The sequence below is a fragment of the Ciconia boyciana genome, chromosome 10, assembly GCF_034638445.1.
Source record: "Ciconia boyciana chromosome 10, ASM3463844v1, whole genome shotgun sequence".
Lineage (NCBI taxonomy): Eukaryota > Metazoa > Chordata > Aves > Ciconiiformes > Ciconiidae > Ciconia > Ciconia boyciana.
In genome coordinates, this window is record NC_132943.1 from 2,538,193 (window position 1) to 2,550,366 (window position 12,174).

The 12,174-nt window shown below is 38.0% G+C and overlaps 1 protein-coding gene across 2 annotated transcripts in view; it reads right to left on the reverse strand.

Annotated features, from left to right (window-relative positions):
• The window catches only part of RIF1 (replication timing regulatory factor 1), a 37,247-nt gene that overhangs the window by 20,818 nt on the left and 4,255 nt on the right, over nucleotides 1-12,174 (reverse strand). For both annotated transcript variants that reach the window (XM_072874056.1, XM_072874054.1), the window contains exons 4-15: nucleotides 11,754-11,884; nucleotides 11,226-11,320; nucleotides 9,165-9,354; nucleotides 6,681-6,773; nucleotides 6,448-6,586; nucleotides 4,974-5,125; nucleotides 4,054-4,174; nucleotides 2,820-2,993; nucleotides 2,459-2,569; nucleotides 2,136-2,198; nucleotides 930-1,030; nucleotides 427-513 (exon numbers count right to left, since the gene is read on the reverse strand). In XM_072874056.1, the coding sequence (XP_072730157.1) occupies nucleotides 427-513; nucleotides 930-1,030; nucleotides 2,136-2,198; nucleotides 2,459-2,569; nucleotides 2,820-2,993; nucleotides 4,054-4,174; nucleotides 4,974-5,125; nucleotides 6,448-6,586; nucleotides 6,681-6,773; nucleotides 9,165-9,354; nucleotides 11,226-11,320; nucleotides 11,754-11,884 (1,457 nt within the window). The remainder of the gene's footprint in view (nucleotides 1-426; nucleotides 514-929; nucleotides 1,031-2,135; nucleotides 2,199-2,458; nucleotides 2,570-2,819; nucleotides 2,994-4,053; nucleotides 4,175-4,973; nucleotides 5,126-6,447; nucleotides 6,587-6,680; nucleotides 6,774-9,164; nucleotides 9,355-11,225; nucleotides 11,321-11,753; nucleotides 11,885-12,174) is intronic.

Here is a 12,174-nt window from a genome sequence, read left to right on the forward strand (position 1 = left end):
ATGGTTCTATCATTTAATTTTTCCTGAAGAATAACACTTTCTACCCAAGTGCTTCACTCTGTTGACTTCAGAACATTTCCCCCTCACATCAGTTTTCACTATGTAAGTAGTCCTACAGAGTGTGACTACGCAGTCTCCTTGCGAACTATCTGCAACCTGTATTTTAAATCATGACCTGAACATGAGAAATCCTCTTTCATTATTACAGCACTTTCAGCATAGCCCTTTTTAGCTATAGGCGGTTAAATTACTCATCAGAAGTGAAGGCTGGAAACAGTCTGCATTCTGGAACACAGAATAATATGGTTTCCTGAAAGATCTGGATCTAACGACTTGCGAAGTGCTCTGTCCGTTTGTGCCAATATAACATCCCAATACATTTCAGCGTAAAATAAAGACAAAATTCTGGAATGAAGTCAGACTTACATTTAAAAGATCCATATCAGCAACCTGATAAGCTGGTGATCCCAATACTTTTGGAGGCAATTCCTTAACAGTAATATCGATGAGGGACTACACAGGCGAAAAGAAGAAAACATACGTAAATATTTTTCTCCTAAGGGCTCAAATATTTTAAGTAACACCACAAATAAAAACAAAATTGTAACAATTGCTTCCCCTTAGTAAAAAGAAAAAATCCATCATGAAAGTAACTGTCTTTTGAAGCAGAAGATTCTGGCAGGAGAACCACATACCCAGTTCTGTGAACATTGCTGATAAACCTGAAAACTGCTTTTAAAGAAAGAAACCCTTAAGCAACACTATGCCATCTGATGAGAACTGCATAACTTACAGTTTACACCAAAAAAAAGCTGTCTCTCTTAAAGAGACCATTCTGATAACTTAGATGCCAAAGGTTGCTACCAATCACAATCTAGACCATCAAAAAGAAATTAGATTTACAAAATAGACAAAGCAACCCAACTTACCAGTATTTTCTGCACAGGAAGGGAATTTGATCGAACAGTGTTTTTTAAGGCCTGGAGCAACATAGTCAGTATTTCCGACCCTTGCTTTTCTTTCTTATTTCCTAGAATAAAGCATATTTACAGTTAGAGCAGGACAAAGTAACGGTCACTCTGACCATCATTTAAAACTTTAATATAATATACTGCAAGATCAAAAAATTTCCGTGTATATTTATAAACATATACCAAATACTTAATAGATTTGGACACCAAGTCTACTCTGAAGAGCAGCGTAGCTGAAACTGAAAAGTTTAAATAACCCCCCCCCCAAGTTCTACTAGTAAAATGGAAACACCTTCGTATCATTAACAACCTTAACTTTGACATGCTAAAAAAAGTTGTGAAATTTTGCATTCATCCAAGCAATGCACTTCATTTCTCTTATGCTTTTCAGTTAGATCTTTCAATACAGAATATTTCATTACTAAGAATATTCTGGACTTTCAAAGCCTTTACAGAGTAATGAAAACTTTTTTTAAAATAGGAAGCAACTTACTTCTATATATCTGTGAAGACACTATACTTTACTATGAAATAAAACTTAATTAAAAGAAAAAAAGGTAGCCATAGTCACATAACAAAGAGTTTACACTAATTTGAGTAATACACTGCATGTCTTGATTTCTCAATACCAAAGAATTGGGGTGGGGTTATTTTTTTTGGAAATGGAAAGATTTCTTCAGCAAGAAAGGCAGTTAAAGTGCTTTTGTCTTACTGCTACATGCCATACACCTGCAGTCGTATGCTGCTGTGCCTTCCCTAATAAGCCTCACTGGATCAGATCCATATGATCTTGTATTTGTCACACAAAGACGTAGGCGTCATGAAAAACAGAATCATAGAATCGTTTAGGTTGGAAAAGATCCTTAAAATCATCAAGTCCAACCGTTAACCTAGCACTGCCAAGTCCACCACTAACCATGTCCCTAAGCACCACAGCTACACGTCTTTTAGTCACAAGTGGTGGCTCCACCACTTCCCTGGGCAGCCTGTTCCAGCGCTTGACAACTCTTTCGGTTGCTGCTTCAAAAACAACCACTGATGATGCCTAAAGCCAAGTTTTACCAGCAATGAAGCAAACACTGATTAAGGTCTAGTCTTAACCCCCCCCTCCCCCCAGCTGGTCAGCAATGACAAACAAACAAAAAACGAAAAAACACTTTTTACCTGATTCAATAGCTGTTTTTACATATCCATTTATGTCCTTCCATATAACATTCAGCATACAATCTACAAGAAAGCATAATATTTTTATTCAGTTTGTAATAAAAATATAAAAATATTAAACAAAACAGCAGTTAAAATACAAACTGTGTTAAACAACAGACTTGGATGCAAGCCAAAACTAACGTAAGCTTTCAAACCAAGTCAGACTGGTTCTATTTAATCTCAACACTGGAATATTACAGAAAGTGGTCATTTTTTCTTCGGTTTCCCTCCCCCACTTTATTTTCCAGAAAATAAATCAAATTTCACCACTAAATTCTTACCAGGAACTTCTTTTCCAATTGCGATAAAGCCATCCTGAACTGCATTTATAAGTGTGCTGGCATGCTTACAAAAAAAAGAAGGGCTACTGATCAGTGGGTACTGGAGAGGCTCTAGGAGAACAAAAAAACATGTTCTGTAAATCTGTTATTTTGCAGTCTACTGGTAAGATAAGCCTTAAAAATAAGCAAGTATATATGTGTACTTACAGCATTTAACATAAAAACAACTTCTAATCCTAAAGATGACAACTAACAGTTTTAAACATTTAAAACATTTCATGCTAACAGACATCTTAAAATCCAACAAAATTGGCCATTTCAGATTACGCAAAAGTACTTAAAAAGAAAATAAGCCACATACCTAAACTAAGTACAAGTTTGTTTTGCTTAGCAAAATCTAAAACTTCTGGTCCCATCAAGAAGTGAAGCAGCATTTCAATTCCCAAAAGCTGAATGGAAGGAATCACCACGACTCCTGCTGTACTAGAATTCAAGTTCATCCTTGGCGTGACTGGATTTGCAAATGCGTAAGGACCTAAGTGAGGGGAGAAAAATTACATCGTCTCATACTTCACCTGCAATCAAGTGAAAGGAAAGATACAGTAGACCAAAATCCCAATGTTAACATGAAAAGAACAAATCTTAGAACAGCGGTGGCTAAAAGGGACCTTTAACAGCCAGATATCTCGCCCACACTATTAAGTAGGGTTTAACATCACAGTTATAACCCTGTATTCTGAAAATATAAATATCTTCCACAGATTGCAAAGTCTCGGACGCCAAACTTTATTTCGGCAACAAAAGTCTCCATGGAAGTTGTGGTTATAGATCAAGTTACATCCTACACAATATACTAGTTATACAGTAACTTTTCTGCTACAAAAGAGTTTCCATTAGAAGCTTTTACACAGAACCCAAGTTTAAGAGGTCTCACGTGCAAAGCATTTTGACCAACCTCAGTTATGATCTCACAGAACTAAGATTAACTTTGGGTTTTTTTAAAAGGGAACAAAGGAAGCTCTACACATCTAGGACACTTCCACAACATATCTGAGCCTTCTAACTACAGCAGTCTAGAATTACACAAGCTGTGAACGCTAGGCTTTCCACACAGAGATGAAAAAGAGGCAGTTCCTTGTCTCAGGCATTCAGATGCCAAGCTCAAGTAGGTGTGATTTCACATGTACTTAAAGTACCAAAATCATTGATGTACTATGATCACTGGGTTGCTATTCAGTCAGAAACTAAAAATGCTACAGTAATGAGAGTGGCATATATAAATAGCACATATATGAATCAATGAAAAACTAAGTTTCAAACCAAAGCTCCCTTGCAAAAGAGAACACAATTCAGGACGTTAAAACTGGTCCTCAACATGATTTGATTAGCAGAATTTTGTATACTTGAAATACCGACTACAACAGCCTACTTTTAACCAATGTAAATCACTACCTCTGAGCTCTCCAACAAACATGCGGATAAATTACTGTTTTCAATAATAATACATTGCAAATAAAAACGCAGAAAGATGTTAAATAGAACAGATTACTCGCTGCATCTAGAATACAGTTGGAAACAGGCTTGTGCTTTAATACCTGATTTCTGTGCAGGAGTTGCCAAGGCTAAACTTTGGTTGGCTGGTGCACGTGAGGGAGTTCCTTGCAATGCAGCGGAAGAATCCAGACTTAAAGTACTTTGGATTAATGGCACACAAACCTGCAAAGATATCAAACCTCAGTGAAAATAAGCATGACACATACAAGCCGTAAGCCACAAAGAACCATATGTTTCAAATAGCACATAGACTGTACTGTTGTTCACAGCATCAGCGTTTCAGAGTTTCTGGGTACTTATAACAATACTTTTAAGATGCTGTATAAAATATGCATACTGATACATGAATTAGAGATGACTAGATTAAACAACTCATGTCAGAATGATCCAACTGTACCATATCCAAAAAGCTATATGTTTTCTTTAGTCCTGAAGTTTAATTTAACAACATTCAGAAGCCTAATAGAAACATTATGTTCATTCCAGTTATAATGCGAGTAGTAATGAAACACCTGGATCATTCTTCTCTCTATGCATCTTTAAATATTTTGTGCTCTTTTCAGAATGTTTTCCTATGGCAGACTTGCCAAAGCATACACTTGTACAGTGAAAGGACAACACAGTCCTTATGCAACGTGCTTACGTCTACTGTTGCTTTGCACTCACTGGAGATTTTCACTGAGATGCTCACATGACATGCAGATATGCTCTCAATTCTTTTGGAACTTTAAAAAGATTGCACCTATAGTCCCAAGCGCTCCTGCTATATGTAACACACACACATGCACAGCACACAAATACACAAGTCACATTTGGTTCCTTAAAACAGCTTTATTTTAATAATAAACGAGAGAAGGACAAAGCAGGTACAGAATAAGGTGTGGTAACAGAGAGGGGACTTCGCTTCACACACTCAACACAGGCTAAGTGATTATGCTACGACTATTTTCAGCGGTGTTACCTGTTCAAAGTTGGCAGGTAGCTGAGGTCCCAGCCTCATGAGTAAATACCACCAGACCTCCAGTTTCGTCAGTGCCAAAGCCTCTGTTCTCACATGGATCGAGCTCAGTGGCTGCATTAGCAATTTCAGCCTTTTAGCACTGCACAATATATCTTGAAGACCAAAAAAGCATATTTTTAAGGAACACTATTAAATAATTACATCACAGAACAACAAAAAAAGGAAAATTTTTAAACCATTAGGTTTTTTCCTAATATATTTTAGCTTAAAATTCAATTAATGATAATTTGCAAAACTAAAATACATAGTAAATGCATCAACCTTTCAGACTTTTACTGCTCTAATTGTTGTCTAGAACGACCCTGGAAACAGCAAGTATTTCTTTCCGATACCAAGACTGAAATGAAATCTACTGAATACCAACATAAACAGAAGGAAATTCACTCTTGCTTGCTATGTTAGAGTCTCCTATCTGCCACAGTAAAAGAAAAACCAAACTCTTAACATCTACATCCATTACCACTGGATGAGAATGAATGATCTTAAATACAGTATTCTGAGGCCGCAAAGGATCGTTTACCACTGAAGTAGAAGTAGCATAGCATGTCTGGACAGAAGTTTGCTCAAGCCTATGCAAGTGTTCGAAGAAGAGAAAGACTTCTAGCCAGCTCAGCAGCATCGGAACCTGCCCACCCACAATTCATAAGGAACTGCTGACAGAGGCTGCTTTTGCAGTACACAATCCTTATTAGCTGTGCTGGAACATGCACAACGAACGCCAATTGTGCCAGGGATTTTATCTTCTGATACAATCAAATCCTTTGTTAAGTAATTTATGGGAAACAATGATCAGAAGAAACGACCAGATAAGAAACAAATTAAAATGACAATTTAAGTTAAATTCAGCTAAACTAAGAAATGTCCACATTCAGCTTTCTCTTCAGGACACACAGTAAGGAGAAGCATGATCAAGGTAGAAAATAAATATTGTGCGTTTTGACACAGGCTTGACTCAAAAGACTTGTTCAGGTCTCAGTTATACCTTTAAAACAACTTTTTTTAACACCTCCAGAATCCTGAAGCATTGCTCTTCTCCAATTAATCCACAGTCTGAAATAAGATCTACAGAATGGTTTATCATCTACTTCATTGCTGTTTGGATCAATTAAAGCATTACAAAACAAAGGTTTGTTAATTTTATTCTATTCATTTCTCCTAGCAGGAATATTAAGATAGAACTACTGATCAAACTGTCACTTTTCCTTCAAAAAAACCCAAACCACCAACTTGAATTTTACTTACGTATATACACAGTATATACCACTATACACACCACTGTGTATTACCACAGATATACTATGTCTATATCCAGTGGTATGCACCATAGTGTTGACCACTATTAGACAGAATATTCTCTTCAGTTACATAAAGTGAGAGTAGTCAAAACAATTCAGGTTAACTTTTTTTAATCTACCTGGATTTAGAGCAAAGTTATCTATTAGACTCTTCCATGCAATGAAGGCTATTTTCTTTACCACTGGTGAGCCACTACGAAATCCAAGTTCCTCCAGCTGCAGCAATGAGTTGATAAAACTGCCACTACGATGCAGAGTCTGAAGATAAAGAAGTTCAGAATTAAGATATTTACGTTGTCAAAAATTCCTTCCCTAAAGATCCGATTGTAAAACTCACTGCTTTTCTGCTTACCTTTCCAAGTAATTTGACAAACAGCGGCCATAACTTTAACACGTAAGTCTCATTTTTTGTAGAAAACAATTTCTGAAGTTCCGAAATTAATTTCTGCAGACAGAAAGAAACATAATTTCTACAAGATATATATTCAAAGTATTCTAAAATCTACATACTCATACCAATGTCTGGAGACACAACCAGCCTATGGTTGTGCTATTTCTAGATCAGAAGGATCTAATTCTGTACAGCATAGCATTCGCTGGTAAATCAGCTGAACGTTGCTACCTTCTTAGTTGAAGTTTATGGTTGGTTTCAATTATTCTGATAGTGGCAACCAAGAAATCATTTCCTTAAATACTTGTAGTCTCTCTAACTCTCCAGTCAAAACACACTGTGACCCTAAAAACCACCTTGTTTGTTTGGGATTTTTGGTAAACATACTTAACTTCAGCAGTGAATAAGGCAAAATAAATAAGCCTACAGTTCTGGAAGTGAAGGGGAACATGAAAAGCTTCATCAAAACAACCAAGGAAAACACAGGGTGGGGAAGTTTTTGATGGACATGGAAAATGCTGAGGTACTCAATGCTTTTCTTGCCTCCGTCTTTACTCTCAGGCATCCAACATCTGCCTCCCATCACCTTTGTTGCTGGGCACATAGGTACTACCCATGGTAGAGAAGAACTGAGTTGGGGACTACTTAAGTGAACTTGACATATAAAAATCCTACAAACTCTACAGGGTGTAGCCAAAGATGAGAGAAGGCGGCCAATGACACAACGAGGCCACATTATTGTTTCTTGAGAGGTCACTGCAACTGGTAGAGATGCCCAATGATGGGGTAGGGCAAGACAAATTTTAGATCAATTTCCAAAGGAAAAAAAAACAAACAAACAAAAAACCCCGAAAAACCCAAACCCGCAAAAGAGAGGATCTGGGGAATTACAGCTAGCCAATCTCACTCCTGTGCCTGTGGAAACTCCTGTGGATTTCCACTCCTGTGGGAAAATTATGGAGCAAATTCCTGTGGAAGCCATTTCTAGGCACATGGAAGAACAACAAGGTCCTCACGAACAGCCAGCAGAGTTTTATCACGGGCAAAACCTGCTTTTCCAATCTGACTGACTTCTATGAGGAAATGCCTGGTTTTGCAAATGCAGGGAGTGCAGCAGATGTTCTCCACTCCAACTTTAGCAAGGCTTTTGACACAGTCTCCTCTACTGTCCTCATAGCCCAACCGGGGAGATACAAACTAGTTAGTCAGATTACAAGGTGTGTGGCTGGACCATTAGGCTCAAAGGTTGGCAGTTAGCAGTTCAGAGCCCAAGTTAAGTGTGCAATTTATGAAGGGTCGACAAGGGCCAATACAATTTAACACAATCGATGATGGGGGGGAAGCATCAGTTGATATGCTGGAGGACGGGGCTACACCATTCACAGGGATCGTTACAAGCTTGAAAAATGGACTGACAGAAACCTCACAGAATTCAAAGGCCAAGTGCTATACCTGGGATAGATGAACCCCCTGTACCAGTACCCACTGAGGACTCACGTGCTATCTAACACCTCTGCAGAAAAAGAGGTGGGGGACAAGAACTTTAATGTTAAGTCAGGAACATGCTCCTGCATACTGGACTGCACTAGCAAAAGCACAAGAAACAAGTCAAGAGAACTGACCCCTCTACTTGGTACTCATCAGATCGTCTCTGGAATACTGCACCAAACTTTGGGCACTGAAGTACCAGAGCTACTGGCAAACTGAAGTGATTCCAGCAGAGGGTCACCACTAAGATGGTGAGGGACAGAGTTCATGAAAGAAGAGCTAGGCTTGTTTAGCTTGGGGTGGGAGGCAATATAATTGCAGTCTTCCACTTCTTATAGCTGGATTATAAGGAAGAAGCTAGATGCTTCAGAAAAGTACCGAAAGAAAGGACTGGAGGCAACAGACACAGGTTTCAACAAGGCAAATCCTATTTTTACCACGCGAGTGGTTAAACACTGGAACAAGCTGCCCAGACAGGCTGAATTTCCATCCTTTAACGTATTCAAACCTCAACTGGACAAGGCCCTGAGAAATCTGGCCTTAACTTTGAGGCCAGCCCTGTTTTGAGTGGGAATCTAAGCCAGATGATGTGAGTTACTGCCACACCAAGTTCTGCTGATTCTAGTTCAGTAAGCAAATTCTCTTTAAGAGACAATAAGTTTAGTTATATTTATGAGGTAATGCTATCAAGATAGGTGCTTAAAGGTCATTTAAAAACGGCAAGTTATTTTCCTGATGAATGATTCTTGTCAGAGTTTTTTTTTTCTAGTGTTCCAGTATCTACATTGCTGTTACATTAACTTTTCTGTCATCAAGAAGTTGCTGTCAATGCACAGCAGCTGTCTGCTGCCACTGTCTAGACTGTAAATAAAATTTAAAAAGCCCCAACCAACCAACCCACCCCCCAGTTACTATTCCTAGTCATCTCTAGAAAAAAGGCACAGCATTTCCACTTACTGTGGTCATCAGGTGCTCAGTGACAGCCGCCACCTCCTGCTGTTTCTGGAGGAGCAGCGGCATGCCCATCTCCAGAGCAGTGGCACCTCGTAACTGCACCTTATGAGCTGAATGGACGACCAGAGGAATGATCAGTTTTGCCCACCTCACTGCCTCTTCTCCCATCTGGGCTGGAGTTTGCTCCATTAAGCTAGAGCCAAAAAAACAAATATAGGCATTACAAATCTCCAACAGACACACTGCTTAGACACTCAAAGATAACCTTAGTATCATCAATAAATGCTCTAATTCAACATATGATTTACAGGAAACCATTCTAAACAATTTTTTTATTTTTCTAAAGAATTGTATTTTGACAGTTCACTTAAAACTGTGATGCTGAAGCGTTATTTCAGATAAGCCTCTCCAAAAGCAGAACAGACTGACATTTACAGTTGTCCTTTCCATTCTATCACAATTTTTTGGGCAAAATACCTGAATTGAGAGCCTGAAAGGAATATACGATCGCTTCCTTATCAGCGACCAAGTACAAAGTTTGCATATTAACCATCCCTTGTGTGCTCCTAGCAGTCCAGACCAGCTCCAACAGGCCATGTGTGCTGAAAAGAATATATGCCTGCTTTTGAAAAACAACTCAAACCCTAAAACAGCAGAGGTTTGCACAGACTCAATGTACATTAGCCTAGTCAAATGTTCTTATTTTATCCCTCTATTACTGAGCTGTTAGAGCAGAGTATGACAAACAATTCCATATGTTTACACCATCCCACACAGAAGCCAAGGAGCCTTTCAGACATGGGAGTACCCGGCATATATTCAAACCAGCCTGTAGGAACCAGCTTGTCTCTAACTCATGGAATTTTGCTAGCATCCTCTTTGGCACAGGTATGTCAAATCCCCAACGCTATAGCCTACGAAGGATTTGCTGTACTAAGGAAAACTGCTGCCTTTCAAACAATTTTATGAAAGCCAGAGGACAAGCACAGCTTAAGAGAACGGTTTTCCATTACAGCTGTCAGCAGTCTGACTTCTGAACAAGAGCACTGTCTTACCACTGCTGTCAGTCAGCCTGAGACCCAGTATCTGTTTATTTTCAGGTACAACTCTTGCTCTAAAGGAGAACTACATTCTTTTTAATATACAATTATAATATATGTATATAGATTTTAAAAAATAATTAAAATAAAACATTTAATAAAATGTCTCCAGAAACAGTTGTCTACTGAATCTCAGTTTTGCAAGAGAGGAATTAGCGTACAATTAGCGAAATGCAAGAAGCTGCTAAATACTAAATAAATTATAATATTCAACTTCTCTGCTACAGAAAACTGATGTATTAAAATAGAGATAAAATAAGCAAATAATTACTGCTTTAACTATTTCACTTTAAAATGGATTTGCAGTTCAAACCAGATGCAAAAAGTTTAAGAGAATACTTAAATAATAGTAAAGATACAAGCTCAACATATTTACTAATAAAAAAATTAAATTAATACTAAGTAAAGATAAAATTTGACTATTCTAGTGCTGCTGACCAAAACAACACACACTCGGTGTAGGTCCTAAAAAGTCGCCTTTGGAATTGAACAGTGCCCTCAACAGTGTTATGAGACACATGGAATAACATTAGTAAAGCACCAAGGAGACATTTTTAAATATAAACCCATCTAACGGCTGAGAATTTCTCAGCCAGGTAGGTTCTGAAAACGAGAATGAAGAACATAACTTGTGAAGCGCACAGGAGACTTTGGAAATAATTCCTAATAGGCCATTAAAAATGAAAGCAATGAAAGTTTATCTGGAATATTGACTACGTTCTGTGTCAGAACTGGTTGTCATATTATCATTAATGGAATATTTTGCAAATGAAGCAGTTCAGGAGAACCACTGGAGAACAGAAACACACAATTTCACTCTGTTCTACCGACTGTAATACAAAACACTGAGGAAACAGTCTTGAACATACAGAACAATTCAAAGAGCATTCAAAAAAATTTGTTTCAAGTTTTTTCCAAAAAACTAAGAATCTATTTTAACAATGTAATATTGCAGTGCACGTACCGTATAATAACATTTAGTGCTTCATATTCAACCACCATAGACTGTACATCTCCTTTAGTAAGTATTGTTTCCAGGGTAGAAATAATACTGGATACCTGAGGAAGGAAGAGAACATTAGAGTGAGCACCTAAAAATAAATATTTCCATGAGGAGCTGGCATTATGAAATTTTGTTTCCCCAGGACTGTGCCTTGTGTTTGGATTATGCTGGGTCTAGTTTTAAGGTTAGAGCTCTGACCAAACTGGAGTATTCACAACATTTCTCCCCTATGCTACTGCACTGGCATCTAATAGAATTGCTCACACTGCAGCTTCTCCCTCAAGAGAAGCAATAATTTGTTGGCTCTTTTCCCTCTGTAGCTGCCCTTACAATTTTTCCAAGAACTTAGGCCCTATGCTTGGCTGTCAAATTTGATGGAAAACGACCTTCAGATTCAAAAGCTACTGAGTGGAGAGTGACCAAGAGACTGCACAAGCCTCATCTCCCTAGGAAGTCAGGCCACACAAAAAGAAAAGTGAAGAAACTTACCTCCTTTTTAACAATTTCAGAAGGAAACGCTTGCTTAGAGATCACCCAAAGCGCCCGAGTGCGAGTGTTTTTGTCTGAAGTTTTTACAGCAACACTGTTCACCATCGAAAGCAAGTCTTGTATTTCAGTTGCTGAAAGCAGAATGCACAGCACTCAAATTTTGTTCACGCGGTTCTAAGCAGCTTCTTAGCAAGTTTCAGATCATTTTGCTCAGTTAACATTACTACAGATCCATTCAACTAGAAGTCCCAATGGATGTGATTTAATGTCTTCAACGTTACTTTTTGGCAATTTTTTGAAATTTCTCTCAAAATAAACTGGCAAAAAAGCTCAAAATGTATTAATATACAGATACTATTAATGTATATCTACATTACCTTTATAAGACACCAGAATACCATGAAGTTAGAAGACAAATTTA